The sequence below is a fragment of the Chelonoidis abingdonii genome, chromosome 2, assembly GCF_003597395.2.
Source record: "Chelonoidis abingdonii isolate Lonesome George chromosome 2, CheloAbing_2.0, whole genome shotgun sequence".
In the NCBI taxonomy this organism is placed as follows: domain Eukaryota; kingdom Metazoa; phylum Chordata; order Testudines; family Testudinidae; genus Chelonoidis; species Chelonoidis abingdonii.
This window is the reverse complement of record NC_133770.1, coordinates 258,676,837-258,694,762: the sequence shown is the minus strand read 5'-3', so window position 1 is coordinate 258,694,762 and position 17,926 is coordinate 258,676,837. Positions and strand designations below refer to the sequence as shown.

Sequence of the window (17,926 nt, the reverse complement as noted above, 5' to 3'; positions counted from 1 at the left end):
GTTTTTCCTTGCTGACTTGCCAGTTAAATCAGTGTAGGCTTACACCCACATATTCTAGATTATTTTACTATTTACCACATCAAATACAATTTATTTTTGGATGTTAAAGATTAGCCAAAGAGTACCATATTTTACATCATGCCTATAGCATTTAAAAATATTACTATGATTTCTCAATAATTTTAGTAGGATTCTGCTGTGTTCAGACTAAAGGTAAGTCTTCAGTTTCCTCAGCATTCACTTCAGACTGTTTGATGTTGGCTCAGTCCTGGAAACATGGTTCTCCACATGGCTATAGCAATTCCCTGTTAATATACCCGAGAAGCATGCACCCAAATGCACTGCAATTCTGCCTTAACGTAACAGGTGTAGGGCCACTTACCAGTATCTGGATCAATACTGAAGCCTGGTGAAGCTCCATCTCTGTGCATAAGCCCATATTTTACTTCTCCATTAAGTCCCAAGTCTGCATCATAGGCTTCCACCTGCAAGACGTAGGTGCCTGGGGGCTGGTTTTCTAGAATCCAGGTGCTGTCGCTGTAGTCAGTGCACTACAAATATAACAAACAGTTATTACACAAAGAGCTATAGAAATTAGCTATGAAATGTTCCAGTTTGCTTGCAGTACACAGTTGAGAAGAGTGTGAAAGAAAACGTGCTTCAATTACTTAGTGCCTTCGAGAAGTCAAAAAGCTTTCCTGAAAAGGAACCTTTTCCAATTTAAATACTGAAGACTGCAGAAAACTGGGAGTATATTCCACTGTAGAGGATCTACCATACTTGCATATATAATTCCTTAAAATCAACATCTACTGCAAGCAAAGACGACACTGCTATATCCCCTTCCCTTAAAGATGGCAGTATGATCCCCAAGTTGATGATATATACGGAGGAGAAGGTTTAAAGACAAATATCTTACCTTTCTGAAGACAGGCTTGTTGTTATTAATGTCATTAATTCCTACAATAACCACTGCAAAGCTGCTCAGAGGGGCAGGTCCCCCAGAGGCATTGTCATCTATTGCTGTGATGTTTAATATATATCGAGGTCCTTTCAGTTTGGGCAGAGGATTCCTGCACAGTTTAATGATGCCTAGATTTTGGAAGATAAAATGCAGTTTTACTGATAATGTAAACAAAAATGTCATATTTCTAAATCGCTATATTTTGGGGTGTGCTTGGATGGGGTTAGTCCTCTTTGACTGTAAACTCCTTGAGCCAGAGACCCAAGTCTTCCTGTGGTTTTCTATAATGCCTAGCCCAATAGGGAACCTATTCTAATTTACGAAAAGCATAAAACGACTGTATGAATGTGGTTCTGTTTTGCTTTTTTCATAATTATGTATTGAATTACTATATGAATTATTTTCAACATGGACACAAAGCCGAGCTATCATAGGTTCAAACAGTAAGGTAATGTTTTAAAACTTTTCCTTTTTCCTACCTCTCTGGCCATCCAGTTCAAAGTTGCCATCTTCATTACCTCCAGCAATCTGGTATAACACTCCATCTCCATCAGGATCTTTCGCATGTACGGCAGCCACTAAGGTACTGGGACCAGCATCTTCTGAGAGGAATGTTTTGTAACTGATGCAAAGATAATCAAAGCACATTTACTATCAGGATAGTTATTAATCCCATGAATAAGCTGCCAGTGGTCTGAACTCTCACTGTGAAGGTGATATAGTTTACCTTTGGGCATCCACAGTCTAACCAGTTAAAGACTAGAGCCTTTGAATATCTAAATAATTAGTTTTGGTTTGAAGTGTGCACTGTATGATTGTGATCCTGCAATTTTGTGCATACCTCTAAGGACCATTTGGAAAGTAACAAAAAACTAGACTCTACACTACATGGCACACACAGTTCTCCACCTGGGGTGGGGCGAGGGGGAGGCAAGAAAAAGAACAAACTTCACGTGACTGATGGTAGTAAAGTCTCAATACAATAATTCAAGGGTGGCCAACCTGTGGCTCTTCAGAAGTTAATATGCGGCTCCTTATATAGGCACAGACTCCAGGGTTGGAGCTAAAGGTGCCAACTTTCCAATGTGCCCAGGGGGTGCTCACTGCTCAACCCCTGGCTCTGCCACAGGCCCTGCCCCACTCCACCCCTTCCCACTCCAACTCTACCCCTTCCCTTCCTCTGAGCCTGCCATGCCCTCGCTCCTCCCTCTCCTCCTCCCAGCCTCCTGCATGCCAAGAAACAGCTGATTGGGAGGTGTGAGGAGGGAGGGGGAGGCACTGATCAGTGGGGCTGCCAATGGGGGGGAGGCTCTGGGAGCTGGGAGGGAAGGGCATATTACTGTGGCTCTTTGGCAATGTACATTGGTAAATTCTGGCTCCTTCTCAGGCTCAGGTTGGCCACCCCTGCAATAATGGATCGAGAATACCCAAAAGTGAACTGCCCTGATGAGGATGATATAAAGAGCCTATATATAGAATGGGAATATAGATCTTCAATGTATAAAATGTTAACACATTTAGTACTTTCTAATAAATGGCTGTATTCTATACTTATGACAAAAACAATTTAAATTTATTACAGAGGGAAAGTGCATTTTAACTAAACAGAATCTAATGAAGCTTATTTACTATGCACTCTTTTTTGACACTTGTTTTGATCAAGCATTTCATACCCACCATCTTCTTCTGGCTCAGATGTTTAGAGGACCAGTCATCATAAGACCAAGGCACCCACACATACAAAAATATTCCCCTAGAAGTTAGATTTTTCAGTCATTCCACTAAACGCAGCCTAATTATGTTATTTCTGTATGTAACAATGGATCTAAGGGTCCAGTGTGCTATGTCACAATTAATGTGTGTATGTCTTACAATCTAGAACCTTACAGTCCAATCCCTCACACATTCATGTAAGTTATTCCACCGACTTCACTGGTAGTGGAGAGTGCTCAGAACATAAGTAGATGCTTATTAACGGGCAGGATATGCCCCTTAAGCAAAGTGTAATTAGGATTATTATTACGAATTGCAACACAGAAAACAATCCAGGGTTTAAACTCTGCTTACCCAGATTGAGAGAACACAGGTGCCTCGTCATTCACATTAGTCATTCTGATTCGCACTGATGCAGTTCCTGTCCGAGGATGGTGGCCTTTGTCCACAGCTATGACCACAAACTCATACATATGGTTTGCTCGCTCAAAGTTCAGTTGCTGGTGAGAACTGATGACCCCTTCAGCCGTGATGGAAAAGTCAGTGCTTTGAATGAAGTAGGTGATCTCAGCATTGGAGCCAGAGTCACAGTCTGTCGCAAGAACTAAAAAAAATAAAAAAATTTTTGACTGATCCCAGAGACATGAGTTTGCCATGGAAGAATGTTCCACAATGCATCATGACATTGTTTGTATAAGTAGTTAACACTGGCAATTACCACAAATATCACCCATAAATAGTGTCTTTGTTGTGATGGGGACAACAAACCCCATGCAAAACACAGAGGCACAAAGGGGTTAAAAACCCTCCCTGCCTGCCCCAGCTCATCTGTGAGAAATGTCAATTATGGAGAGAGGCCCATCCCTGCTGTAGCTAATGAGGCCAAGCCAAAGTATAAAGAGGGAGAAACAGGAAGCAAGGGGACAGAAAAGCTTGGGACTTCAATAGGGCAACAATTCTCTGCATGAGGAGCTAGGTTCAGGCTGCCTCCAAGACAGCCTCCTTGGAGCACAGAGAAAGGAGCTGTAGATGAGTCTTGAGGGCCAAGGGCTTTTTGACTCATTTCTGTTATGTTAGTGGAGTCAGCCTTTTTTTTTAATTTGATTTAAGCAATCGCTGTTGGGTCAAGGACCAAGTCAAACTGCTCAGATTAGGGCTTTGTTAATCACTGTTGACATTTCTTTCATTCCCCCGCTCCCCCTGGGGATGCCTTTCAAATGTAATTAGCTACGTGATAACTAATATTCTTTTTAATTACCTGCTGCTTCAAGGTACAAGGAGGAGTCTTTGTGGCACCTTAGAAACTAACACATTTATTTGGGCATAAGCTTTCGTGGGCTAGAACCCACTTCATCAGATGCATGGAGTGGAAAATACAGGAGCAGGTATAAACACATGAAAGGATGGGAGTTGCCTTACCAAGTATGAGGCCAGTCTAATGAGACAATTCAATTAACAGTAGGATACTAAGGGAGGAAAAATAACTTTTGAAGTGGTAATGAGAATAGCCTATTTCAGACAGTTGACAAGAAGGTGTGAGTAACGGTAGGGGGAAATTAGTATTGGGGAAATTTGGTTTAGGTTTTGTAATGACCCAGCCACTCCCAGTCTTTATTCAGGCTTAATCTGATGGTGACCGCTTTGCAAATTAATTCCAGTTCTGTAGGTACAAGGTGCGATTAAATGTTCTTCTCCAGTAAATGTTTATTCACAGTACTCAGTGCCCCATCTGTTCAGAGGGAGGTAAGTCAATCTAACAGAGAACTGGAGTTTACACTGTTGTACCAAAAGTGATCTTAAAAGATTAGCGCTGTCTCTTAAGTGCTATGCTGTTTTTCTCACCAAATGAAGAGGCTTCACCTCACATCAACACTTAGCTGGCATCAATTTAAACCAACTCATTAATTCAATTGGTAGATCTGGAGGGCTTTCATCTCAAAATTAAACACTTAAACAAAATTAAACAGGATGATGCAGATGCACTCTGACAGAGCAAGCAGCATGCATATGTAATGTTTAAACTAACAGATGGAAACTATTGCTTTATTTGAAATGAAAACATAGAATAAGTATTGAAGGAACAATGATTAATAACAGACCTATTTACTCAAAATATAAAAGGGAAAAAATAAAAGACATTAAAGTGAACAGTGAAAGCCTGTGAAATGCTAAGGTATAGCAGGCAGAAATATATTTTCCCTATATACCTTTTTGTAAGTTATTAGGTCCATATAACTCCATTTCACTTAAAAAGGACACTATTGTAGCTTCTAACATTTAGATTTTTAAAATTTTATTAAGAGATTATTTTAAAACCATATTGTGAATATAAATGTTTTCATTACATTAAATCTAACCCCCTAGCTTAACAGATAAACAATTTCCTGCAACATTATGAATTCAAATATATTATGATAACTAAAGGAAGACTGAAATAAAAGTGGCTTAAAACAGCACAAAATACACGATTTTGTATTAATTCAAACAATTCCAGAGGTGAAAGCAAGCTGGTCTGGTCCAGTATGGCATACGGGCAAGAGCCGGTATGGCATATGGGCAAGAGCCGGTATGCCACGCTGGACCGGACCAGCTTTCCCAGGTTGGCGATTTAAAGGGCCCAGCGCTTTAAAGGCCCCACCTCTTCCAGTTGAGGCCATGCCCCCTGTGCAGGACTCCGGAGTACCGGTAAATCCATTAAGTTATTGTCATCCCTGAACAATTCATTCAGATTTAATCGATGATGTTATTTGTAACATAAATATATGAAATTTAGGCTGATAACATCCTTGCAATTATGACGCTGTTTTGGTACATAGATATTTTCTATAGCTCTAATCTTTCAACAGCTGACGTTTCCATTTCACTTTTATCTTCTTGTGCACTCCAAGTTTATATTCAAAGTAACAATATATCATCTCTAAGACACACAATGTGGAACGATAAACCACATGCATAGCAATATATACTGCACATGCTTTTGAAAAGTTTGTTCCTTCACCATATTTTAATTCGACTACACCATGGTAAAACCTACTTTACAAAACCTGTGAATGCCATGTGTACCGACAAACCACAGCACCTGCCTGTTTGAAGAGATTTTGGCCTCTCTGTACCAGAGTGTGAAACAGAAAAATAACTGTAATTGATTAAAGACAAGAGATGGCCAAATTAAATCAGCGTCACTAAATGGTGTGTGATCCTAGATTGATGTGCAGTCAGTTGCAAGAGAAGGGTTTCATATGTCCGGGAGGGTGTGCTGCAGAAGTGAAAGAGATGCTGATGGTATATTTTATTTTACTTGCTGCCACTCTGTTAAAAACAATGACATTCTTTCCCTGCCTACAGGGCATCAGGTCTCACCTCCAGGCATCCGGGAGGTGAGCTATTCCTTCCTGGAGTATGTCAGGGCTTGGCTACGCTGGAGAGTTGCAGCGCTGGTGGTGGCTTTACAGCGCTGCAACTGAATTGCCATCCACACTTGCGAGGCACATACAGCGCTGTATCTCCCTGGCTACAGCGCTGGTTGTACTCCACTCGACCAGAGGAATAAAGACTATAGCACAGCTGATGCAGCGCTGCTTGGCCAGTGTGGCCACCAAAAGTGCTGTTATTGGCCTCCAGAAGTATTCGGAAGTATCCCAGAATGCCTGTTCTAGCCACTCTGCTCATCAGTTCGACCTCTAGTGCCCTGCCTCAAGTGACCATCAGACCCGCCCTTTAAATTCCCTGGGAATTTGAAAAATCCCCTTCCTGTTTGCTCAGCCAGGTGTGGAGTGCAATCAGTGAATCTTTCCAGGTGACCATGCCTCCACGCGGCAAATGAGCCCCAGCATGAAGCAATGGCGAGTTGCTGGACCTCATCAGTGTTTGTGGGGAGGAAGCTGTGCAGTCACAGCTGCGCTCCAGCTGTAGGAATTACGATACCTAGGGGCAGATATCAAGAGCCATGATGGAAAGGGGCCATGACTGTGACACGCTGCAGTGCGAGTTAAAGTGAAGGAGCTGTGGAGTGCCTGCTGCAAAGCCCGCGAGGGAAACCATTGCTCCGATGCTGCCCCCATGACCTGCAGTTTCTACAAAGAGCTGGACGCGATACTTGGGTCACCCCACCTCCACTCAGGACCACCATGGACACTTCAGAGCGAGGGGGGGAGGAGGAGGAGGAAAGCGAGAGTGAGGGTACTGGGGTGGGGGAGACACCCGGAGTCCAGGAGGCATGCAGCCAGGAGCTCTTCTCAAGCCAGGAGGAAGGTAGCCAGTCGCAGCAGCCGGTACTTGGTGGAAGGACAAGCAGAGGAGCGGTTCCCAGTAAGCGGCTTTTATTTTCAGGATGGAAATTTTTCGGGAGAGGAGGGAGGGTTCAGGCTGCATGCATGCATGCCTAGATGTGCGAATAGCGCATTGATGTGGTCTATCACGTGGCACGGGTAATCGGCCTCGTAATCTCTTCAAAAGTTTCAGCCAGAGCGTGGGCAAGCGCTGTGCCCAGGTTATTGGGAAGAGCCACTGTGGTCCTTGTCCCAGTCAGGCTAATGCGTGCCGCGCACTGTGCCACGGTGGGGGGACCATTGCTGCACACAGGCAAGCTGCATAGGGGCCAGGGTGGAATCTGCATTGCAGTAGAAGACCCTCCCGTCTTCCCAGGTGACCCGCAGCAGCGAGATATCTTTCCAGGATAACCTCCTGTGAAAATGTTGGATAGTGTTCAGCCATGTAGGTGCCCCTGCAGTGTTTGTCTTTCCCCACCACAGAAACCCCAGTACAGCCCTGAAAATCAGTCCCCCTTACTCACCATTTCGGGCTCCCGTGGTTATGTGTCTCTTTGGTATGGGAAAAATTATGCTATTGTGAAACTGTGTATGTCCCCTGCTTCAGTGTGGGAATTACTCTGTCTGGTATAACAATGCTGCCTCTGTTAAGTGTTGCATTTTTGCCTTTACAGATGCAACCTGAGATCTCGGCTGTCGTGTTATCACCGGCTGAGAGACTGCAAAACCTCCGGAAGAGACCGCGAAAAAGCAAAGAGGACATGCTGCAAGAAGTGATGCACAATCTCACAGAGAATCAAAAAGTGCAGGAGTGGAGGGAGAGGAAAGCAGGATCCACAAGAAAACGCAGCGCAAGGAAGCAAAGCACAGAGCGGCTGATAAGCATCCTGGAGCGCCAAGCGGACTCTATCCAGGCACTTGTAGCCATGCAGGCGGAGCACTACCGCACTGCCCCCCCCCTGCAACCCTTGTCCCAAAGCTCTTTCCCTTGTGCCCCCATGTCAGCTCAAAACCCCCTTCCCCAACATCCAGGTTCTTACCACCACCAGCTGCCTCCCAAACACCTGTACGTTCACCAACCAGCCCTGAGAACTACGACCCTTACCCTCTGCACTCAACCCCCCATCACCATGCAGTATAGCATCCTGAAGTGCAGCAGTCATTGCACAGCACTCCAGACAGGACATATGCAAATCTGTGATTGTACAGTTCCCACCCACCCCCTTGCCCTTTCAGATTCCCAAAAAGTTGTGTGTCTTTCAATAAATGAATTTTGGCTTTGAAAACAGTCTTTATTATTGCAGAAAGTTAAAGATACCTTAGCCCAGGAAAGAAACAGGCACTGCAAATCAGCTTAGGAAACACAGATTCCTACTAACATTGTAACCACTGCACTTCACTCCCGTGCAAGGCAGGCAAACATTACTGTTGGTTTTCAGCCTCAAATTCCTCCCTCAAGGCATCCCTAATCCTTGCAGCCCTGTGCTGGGCCTCTCTAGTAAGCCCTGCTCTCTGGCTGTGCAAATTCAGCCTCCAGGCATTGAACCTCGGAGGTCCATGCCTGACTGAATCTTTCACCCTTCCCTTCACAAATATTATGGAGGGTACAGCATGCGGATATAACCAGCGGGGATGCTGCTTTCCCCAAGTCCAGCTTCCATACAGAGATCACCAGCGCCCCTTTAAATGGCCAAAAGCACACTCCACAGTCATTCGGCACCAGCTCAGCCTGTAGTTGAACCGTTCCTTGCTGCTGTCAAGGCTCCCTGTGTACGGTTTCATGAGCCACGGGCATTAACGGGTAAGCGGAGGTCTCCAAGGATCACAATGGGCATTTTGGTGCGACATCCCCTACTGTGATCTTCCAGTCTGGGAAAAAGTCCCGGCCTGCAGCTTCCTGAAGAGGCCAGTGTTCCGAAAGATGCGTGCATCATGCACCTTTCCGGGCCAGCCTGCGTTAATGTCAATGAAACGCCCACACGGTACCTAGCATCCGATACGTTAATGGAAGGGTAATTCTCTATGTCCCAGCGCTTGTGATCACATGTGGGGTGGTGCCAGAATAGGAATGTGTGTCCCATCTATCACCACTCCACAGTTAGGGAAACCCATTTGTGCAAAGCCATCCAGAATGTCCTGCACGTTCCCCACAGTCATGGTTCTTCTTAGCAGGATGCGATTAATGGCCCTGCAAACTTGCATCAACACGATTCCAACGGTCGACTTTCCCACTCCAAACTGGTTAGCGACCGATCGGTAGCTGTCTGGAGTTGCCAGCTTCCAGATTGCAATAGCCACCTGCTTCTTCACTGGCAGGGCAGCTCTCAGTCTCGTGTCCTTGCACCTCAGGGTGGGGGCGAGCTCCTCACACGGTCCCATGAAAGTGGCTTTTCTCATCTGAAAGTTCTGCAGCTACTGCTCGTCATCCCAGACTTGCATGACGATATAATCCCACCAGTCAGTGCTTGTTTCCCGAGCCCAAAAGTGGCGTTTCACGGTGCTGAGCATGTCTGTGAATGCCACAAGCAATTTCGTGTCGTACGCATTACGCAACTCACTATCATCGTCGGACTCCTCACTGTCACTTTGGATCTTAAGGAATAGCTCAACTGTCAAACGTGATGTGCTGGTGAGATTCGTCAGCATACTCCTCAGCAATTCGGGCTCCATTTCCTGCAGACCAAAACGGAACACAGAATCGCGCTGCATTGAAACCATGCAAAGATGGTGCCAAGTGTAGACGGAAACACAGAGACTGCTGGGATGTCAAGCAATGCATCACAGGGCGTTGGGACAGGAAGCAGAATGACCCGCCCCCTCCGCCCCCTTCCCACAACCCACAGTGCCAGAATGGGAAGAGATGCTCTGTGGGATAGCTGCCCATAATGCACCACTCCCAACACCACTGCAAATGCTGCAAATGTGGCCACACTGCAGCGCTGGTAGCTGTCAGTGTGACCACACTGCAGCACTTTCCCTACACAGCTGTATGAAGACAGCTGTAACTGCCAGCACTGTACAGCTGCAAGTGTAGCCAAACCCTAAGAGGCTTAGCCTGCTGATGTCCCTGAGTCCCTGCATTGATACTTTATATAGGGTGCTGGGCACGAAACAGTCAGCCTGCAGGAAACTACAACTAGCAGAGAATGCCACAGCTCGCCTTCTCAGCCACACAAGTTACCATGAGTACATAAAATGTGTCCTTCTCTTGCTACACTGTTTCCCCATGGAATATTGCTTCAAGTTCAAGATTTCAGTCCTCCTCTTCAAGGCATTCAATGGTCTAGGCTCAAGATACCTAGAAGGTCATCTCAAGCTCTGGGAGAAGGTCAACAGTTCTGCTCCTCTGGAACAATGCATCTACTGCAAATGAGATATCTGTGTAGGAGACAGAGATTTCTCAGTGGGTCATCAGTCCATGACTATGGTTTGAACTCCTGCAGAATATAAGAACTACACTCAGACCTCACCACCTTCCATTTCCAAGTGCACGACACACTTCTTCAGCCTGACTTAAAAAGAAAGAGATGCCACACAGCACATTATACACACAATAAAAATCCACACACAGTATTCCCTCTTGAGAGAGAAAGAAGAAGAAAAAACCATATGACAGATGTCGGTCACATCCTTTAATGCACTTTTGGAAGGTACTCAGATACCATGCTGATGGGCACGGTAAACACTTGAACTTGATCAGATTATATAGACCACAATCACAAGTTAATTCTTGTGAGAAGATGGAATAAGAAGTAGTAGAGAAATTATCACCTTGCAACAGAGATGTGCCAACTGGGATGGTTTCAGGAATGTTGTCACAACTGTAAATAGAGTGCTGGAATTCTGGAGAGCAGTCATTGTCATCAGTGATATGAACTATGACCTGTGTGGGACAGGAGGCAGAAGAAAAGATTAAACAGAAAATGATAGGTGTCTGCTGAAGAGAGGCCTACCAGGACTGATCTGCTGCTTCCCAGAAATGAAATGTGTGAGAGCACTGATGTGCTGGCTCTAGTCAGCCTTATTAGTTTTTACCCCTTTCACTCACATCTGATCACTCAATGCATTTACTTTTACAATTTACTTCATTTTCATTTTAAAATAATGTTCATTGGGCGCTAAAATTTCTCAGTACAATGCAGCATTGCAAAATATTTGCTATGAAATATGCAAACCTCAAAATCAGAAGGTTTTTCACATTTTATACTTTACCAACTTAGTCCAATTTCAGGCAAGGTATTCCCCTTTCTGCCTTTTAAAAAATCAAAATCAGGATCACATGACTGGAAGCATCCTATTTTCATAAAAAAAATGTAATTTTTTTAAAATCTCAAAATCTAAAATTTTGGCTCAAAAATCAATTCTTACATCTTAATGCATGAAATATTATGTTTCAGTCTGAAACCAGCATTACAGAAAAAGCTTTGGCTTTTGAGTCACAAGTGGATCAGGAAAAATATTAGATACTTTGTCACATTTTTGCTATTTTTGCTCAGCACTTGCTCAGCACATTATACTTCATAATGCATCACAGTCTTACATCTCTCAGTCTGAGTATCTAGGTACTTATTGCACCTATTACTGTAATATCTCTATGCTGCCCTCAGACATTATCGAACTTGTTCCCACAACACCTCTGTGAGTAAGAAAGCAGCAAACACATTTTTTCTGAACAAATTATGTTTTTAAAATTAAGGGAAAGATAAAATATTCCTTGGCCAATGTCACACAGAAAGTATTTTGCAGACCCAGAAACTGAACCCAGATCTGATTCTCATTCCACTGCCTTGACAATAAAACCATCCTCCCTCCCAATCTACACACAGCTTTGTGTTGTTATTTAGATTGTCAGTGTGGGTATATCTACACTACAGGATTATTCCAATTTTACAGAAACCAGTTTTTTAAAACAGATTGTATAAAGTCGAGTGCACGCGGCCACACTAAGCACATTAATTCGGTGGTGTGCGTCCATGTACTGAGGCTAGCTGTCAATTGTCCAGAGCGTTTGCACTGTTTCCAGGTAGGTCGTCAATATTCCCATAGCTCTATCCCACTAACGTTCCCGCAGCTTCCCCCCGGCATGGATTCTGTGGTGAGATCACAATGCCGTGATGGTCAGCAAACAATGCGTGGAGATGATTCTGGTCGTAAATGTATCACTCATCTTCCTCATGAAAGCACGGGCCAGTCATCAGTTCGCGCCCCTTTCTTGGATTGCCCTGGCCAGACGCCATGCATGAAACCATGGCCCATTTAACTTTTGTCACTGCTCACCGTATATGTACTGGATGCTGCGCTGACAGACGTTAGTCTGCGCTGCTACACACAGCATTGCATTGTGCCCTTTGCAAGGTAGCAGAGACGGTTACCAGCGCCTATTGCAATGTCTGCGCTTTGCAATTGGCGATGATGGTACCAGTCATATTGTACTTACTGTTGCTGCTGTCAAGGGTGCTCCTGGCTGGCCTCGCTGAGGTCAGCCGGAGGCGCATGGCAAAATGGAATGACTCCCCAGGTCGCTTCCTTCTATGTTTTGTCTAAAAAATGAGTCAGTTTTGCAGTCGTCTCTACCGACCTAGAATATAGGGCAACTAAACGTAGAGAACCAGAGAGCACAGCGCTCCCGGGTCAGAGCCTCCAGAGATCCTGGCAGAAATGCATGAGCGGCATGCCATTCTAGCGGGGGCCCTCGCCAAACCAATAGAGTGCACAACCCCACCGTGCATCCCTCCTCCCCCCAACCCTCCTGGGCAGCAGTGGCAGTTTGTCACCCCCATTTGTGTGATGAAGCAAAAAGAAAGGTAGGGATAAGAAGACAGCTGACTTTTTCAAGTGTGAGATTAAATGAGGGGGGAGGCCGAGGCCTCCAGCTGCTATGAGATTCCAGGCAGGACATCTCCAGTTACTCATTAAAAGTGGGGGGAGAGGAGCAACAGCCTCCGCTGTATGATAGTCCAGAATCTCCATTAGACATGAAAGGGTGGGGGGAGAGGGAGCTCAGCCTCCACTGCCTATGATGAGGAGGCTACCAGCCTGCCCTATTTCCCACCAATCTCCGCAGGATCTGAATAACTCTCTATGCGACACAAAGCTTAAACGGGAGATGGACCGGGATCTTTCCCATGTTTTGCCAGGCACCGCCGGCTGACCTCACCAAGGCCAGCCAGGAGCACTCATCAGCATATGATGAGGACGCCGCTCATTCCAGTCAATTGTACACCATACCGTCTGCACCAGGGCAGGTCGGAGGCGGACGAGAGAGAGGATCCTGCGCTGTTAGCGGCAGTGCCAGCACCCGCTCTACCAGCAGCACACTCGCAGCTAGATTTTACTACAAGTGACAGTGAACAGAGAGTGCGAAACGCAATTTTTTCTCCTTTCTTGCGGGGGTGGTGTGCGTAAATGGACGACATATTCGCCTGAACCAACTGGGCGACGAATGTGTTGACGCCTCTACAGGCATGGCTGAGCCAGCCAAAGAATGCAAATGCTTTCCCGAGACTGCAGGCAACTTGCGCCTATTCTGTGCCGACAGCCTCAAGTCCTCGTCCCCTCCGCTCCCTCCATGACCGTACATTTGATTCTTTGGCTTCCATCTACATTCGTTCACACAGCACTGCTGTTGAGTTGCACCCTGCTTGCCTCTTTATTGTCTATCATAGCCTGGAGATTTTTTCAAACACTTTGGCATTTCGTCTTCTGCAACGGAGCTCTGATAGAACAGATTTCTCTCCCCATACAGTGATCAGATCCAGTATCTTCCATGCGGTCCATGCTGGAGCTCTTTTTGGATTTGGGACTGCGTGGCCACCCGTGCTGATCAGAGCTCCACGCTGGGCAACCAAGAAATTAAATTCAAAAGTTCGCGGGGCTTTTCCTGTCTACCTGGACAGCGCATCCGAGTTCAGATTGCTTTCCAGAGCAGTCACAATGGTGCATGTGGGATACTGCCCGGAGGCCAATACCGTCGAATTGCGGCCACACTAACCCTAATCCGACATGGTAATACCCATTTCAGCGCTACTCCCCTCGTCGGGGAGGAGTACAGAAATCGGTTTTAAGAGCCCTTTATATCAATATAAAGGGCTTTGTTGTGTGGATGGGTGCAGGGTTAAAGTCGGCTTAACGCTGCTAAATTCGGTATAAACGCGTAGTGTAGACCAGGCCTGTATGTAATAAGATCACTAAATACAATCTTGATGGAGGAAATAGCTACTATAGTGAGGTGATTCATTATATTCATGCAAAGCCAAGTACTTCATTGTACCTCAGTTACACTGCTAAGTCCGCTCTCAGCTTCCACTGCTTTCACAAGAAAGTGATAGAGATGGTGTTCGCTCTCATAATCCACAGTATGGGTCAAACTGACCTCTCCACTCTCCTGGCTCAGGCTAAAAAGGCCACTGGGGTTCATCAGCAGAGTGTAAGAAAGAGGCCGGCTCTGGAAGGAAACAGCCTCCACAACTGCTACTCTGTGAAGAACAATAGCATAGTCATTAGCCAACTTGTTACAGTCTGTTTCACTAGGAGAGCCAGAGAAGGTAGAGACGGAAGGCAGATTACGCCACATAGCCCAGTTGCAGAAAAGTGCCGAACTGGCCCTTGCAAATATCTAATACTTCATCTTGTCTACATTCAAAATGACTCTTGCAGAAGGGACTCTGCCACTCCCCTGGGGATGCTATTCCACATTATATCAGATCTTGGGTAACAATTTGCCTTTTCTTCATTTCAACCTATTATTCCCAATCACCTGACTAAACATTGACTCCTTCCTTGGTATATACATGCTTCAAATCGTTGCAGACCATTAAGTTTTCTACCTTCGTGATCATGTAGCTAAACTACATATATTTCTTTTAATCTTTCTTCAGAAGCTGGGATTGAAAACATCTTAACCAGACACTTACTAGACAGAAGAAGATATGGAAGACAAAGGGGAAAGGCCCTACCAGTGAGGTCCAGGACAATGACCTGGTGAGAAACCGTTCCCCTGCTTTCATAGTTGCTGGGAAGGAGAAAGGGGCTGGGATTTCTACCAGGTACTGTCACTGCCTTGTTAGGGGCTCCACTGTAGATACCAGCCTCTGGCTAGTATGTTCCATTTTACGTGAAGTGCTATCCCCCTCTAATCCGCAGGACAGGAGAGAAATTGTGTACGTTCATGATCAGAGCCTCTGAAGAGGTAGCAGGTAGGACTCCACCACTTTATTGCTTCTTCAGCCTACTTTCTCCTCCCCTGCAATTAACTCCAGCATCTGCCTCTTCTGCTACTCAAATCTTTACAGTTTCATGCTGATCAGAGGCTTCTGAATAGCAGCAAGAACACTCACCAGTCTTGTCAGTGTCACTCCACTACTGCTTGGCAAAGCTACTCTGTAGTAGCAGCTGCAGTGAAGCCAGCCTTACCTGAATCTGTTTAATTTGTTTACTTTCTTGACAGCCCTAATGTAATCACAATTAATTGCACTGTTAAACAATAGAATACCATTTATTTAAATATTTTTGGATGTTTTCTATATTTTCAAATATATTGATTTCACTTTCAATACAGAATACAAAATGCATAGTGCTCATTTTATATTTATTTTTTATTATAAATATTTGCACTGTAAAAATAAAAAATAGTATTTTTCAATTCACTTAATACAAGTACTGTAGTGCAATCTCTTTCTCATGAAAGTTGAACTTACAAATGTAGAATTATGCACAAAAAATAACTGCATTAAAAAAAAATACTATAAAACTTCAGAGCCTACAAGTTCAGTCAGTCCTACTTCTTGTTCAACCAATTGCTCAGACAAACAAGCTTGTTTACATGTACTGGAAACAATGCTGCCTGCTTCTTGTTTACAATGTCACCTGAAAGTGAAAACAGATGTTCGTATGGCACTTTGGAGCTGGCATTGCAAGATATTTACATGCCAGATGCACTAAAGATCCATACGTCCCTTCATGCTTCAACCACCATTCCTGAGGACATGCTTCCAGGCTGATGATGATTGTTAAAAAAAATCATGATGACCCAGCATGTTGTTCGTTTTAAGAACACTCACTACAGATTTGACAAAATGCAAGAACGTATTAATGTGAGCTTTCTTAAGATAGTTACAGCACTCGACCCAAGGTTTAAGAATCCGAGGTGTGGCTTTCAGAAGTTTTAAAAGAGCAACTCTCCGATGCAGAAACTACAGAACCCAAATAACCAAAAAAGAAAATCGACCTTCTACTCGTAGCATCTGACTCAGATGATGAAAATGAATATGCACCGGTCTGCACTGCTTTGGATCGTTATTGAACAGACCCATCATCAGCATGGACACATGTCCTCTGGAATGATGGCTGAAGTATGAAGGGACATATGAACCTTTAGCGCCTCTGGAGCATAAATATCTTGCAACACCAGCTACAACAGTGCCATGCAAACGCCTGTTCTCACTTTCAGGTGACATTGTAAATAAGAAGTGGGCAGCATTATCTCCTGTAAACGTAAACAAACTTGTTTGTCTGAGTGACTGACTGAACAAGAAGTAGGACTGAGTGGACTTGTAGGCTCTAAAGTTTTACATTGTTTCGTTTTTGAGTGCAGTTACATAACAAAAAAAATCTACATTTGTAAATTGCACTTTCATGATAAAGAGATTGCACTACAGTATTTGTATAAGGTGAATTGAAAAATACTATTTCTTTTATCATTTTTACAGTGCAGACATTTGTAATAAAAATAATATAAAGTGAGCACTGTACACTTTGTATTCTGTGTTGTAACTGAAATCAGTATATTTGAAAACGTAGGAAAACATCCAAAATATTTAATAAATTTCAATTGGTATTCTATTGTTTAACAGTGTGATTAAAACTGCAAATAATCACCATTCTTTTTTTGAGTTTATCACGTGAGTTAACTGCGATTAATCGACAGCACTAGTTTACACTGAATACGTTTGGAAGATTTTCTTCACAATCTAGAAAAATGAGCCGCCCTCCTGACACACACTTTACCTGGCAACTTGAAATCTAGTCTATTAAAAAACAGTTGAGTACTTTTGGTATTTATTTATTTAGATTTAAAATAGAAGACTCCTATATAAGGCTCCAGGCACTAACATCATGAATCACTACAATCCCAGCAGCACCGTTCATTTTAGCAAGAACTTAGCCAACCAGCCACATACAGAAATTCCTTCTCATCTCTTCATCACTATAAAGAGGCATACCTTCAGCTTCCTCTATAAACCCTATAAAACCAACAGCTTTTTCTATGCCTGCCTCTAAGTCTCCTTGCCAATTTTTATGGCTTTACAAACACATTTTAAAAATCTTTTCCTCTCCTTACTGTGGAGTGAAAAACCCACATAGACGCAGGACACCAACTGATTATACTGGGGATGTGTGCAAAGCAAGAACATTGGAAAAATAGAAAGTATTTCTCTCTAATGTCTTTGTCACAGTAATCTTATGTGCCACTTGTAACAGTAAAAATAAAGGTAGATAGCAGTTAATGGTCTCCCTTTAAATTTTACCAAGCGGTCCCATGCTTGCCTGTTATTAGCGAGTGGTGCTTTGAAGAGCTGCTCATGAATCAAATCTCCCAGCCTTTTTAATTTTGTTGTCTCCTCTAAGTTCACTTCAATCAGCCTACAGATTTCTGGTGTCAAGGTACCCAGAACTAAAAGGATCTGAAGAGGACATCAACACAAACAGAGGCTTTGGTTGGTGTGTTTTTTAAATGTAAACCTCCGCTAAGAGAAGATTAAATACAATTAAATTAACTTACCATTGGCCACACTGCTAGAGCTAATTTTCATTACTATTCTGTCAGCTACAGAACACTGTACCCACAGAGGCATCATAACAAAATAGGTACTGTCATACCTACTGTCATAGGATGTTTCCTTTTCAAAGAACTGTGCAAACAAGAATCCTTACAACGTCTGAGACAGAGGTAGGCAAAAAGAAAAAAATCCTCATTCCAATA

The 17,926-nt window shown here is 44.0% G+C and overlaps 1 protein-coding gene across 1 annotated transcript in view; it reads right to left on the bottom strand.

Annotated features, from left to right (window-relative positions):
* Nucleotides 1–17,926, bottom strand: part of LOC116815492 (neural-cadherin-like) — an 88,404-nt gene that overhangs the window by 43,118 nt on the left and 27,360 nt on the right. Inside the window, exons 4-9 of the mRNA XM_032763922.2 lie at nt 14,216–14,420; nt 10,717–10,828; nt 3,032–3,281; nt 1,444–1,586; nt 920–1,092; nt 383–551 (exon numbers count right to left, since the gene is read on the bottom strand). Coding sequence (XP_032619813.2) covers nt 383–551; nt 920–1,092; nt 1,444–1,586; nt 3,032–3,281; nt 10,717–10,828; nt 14,216–14,420 — 1,052 coding nt within the window. The remainder of the gene's footprint in view (nt 1–382; nt 552–919; nt 1,093–1,443; nt 1,587–3,031; nt 3,282–10,716; nt 10,829–14,215; nt 14,421–17,926) is intronic.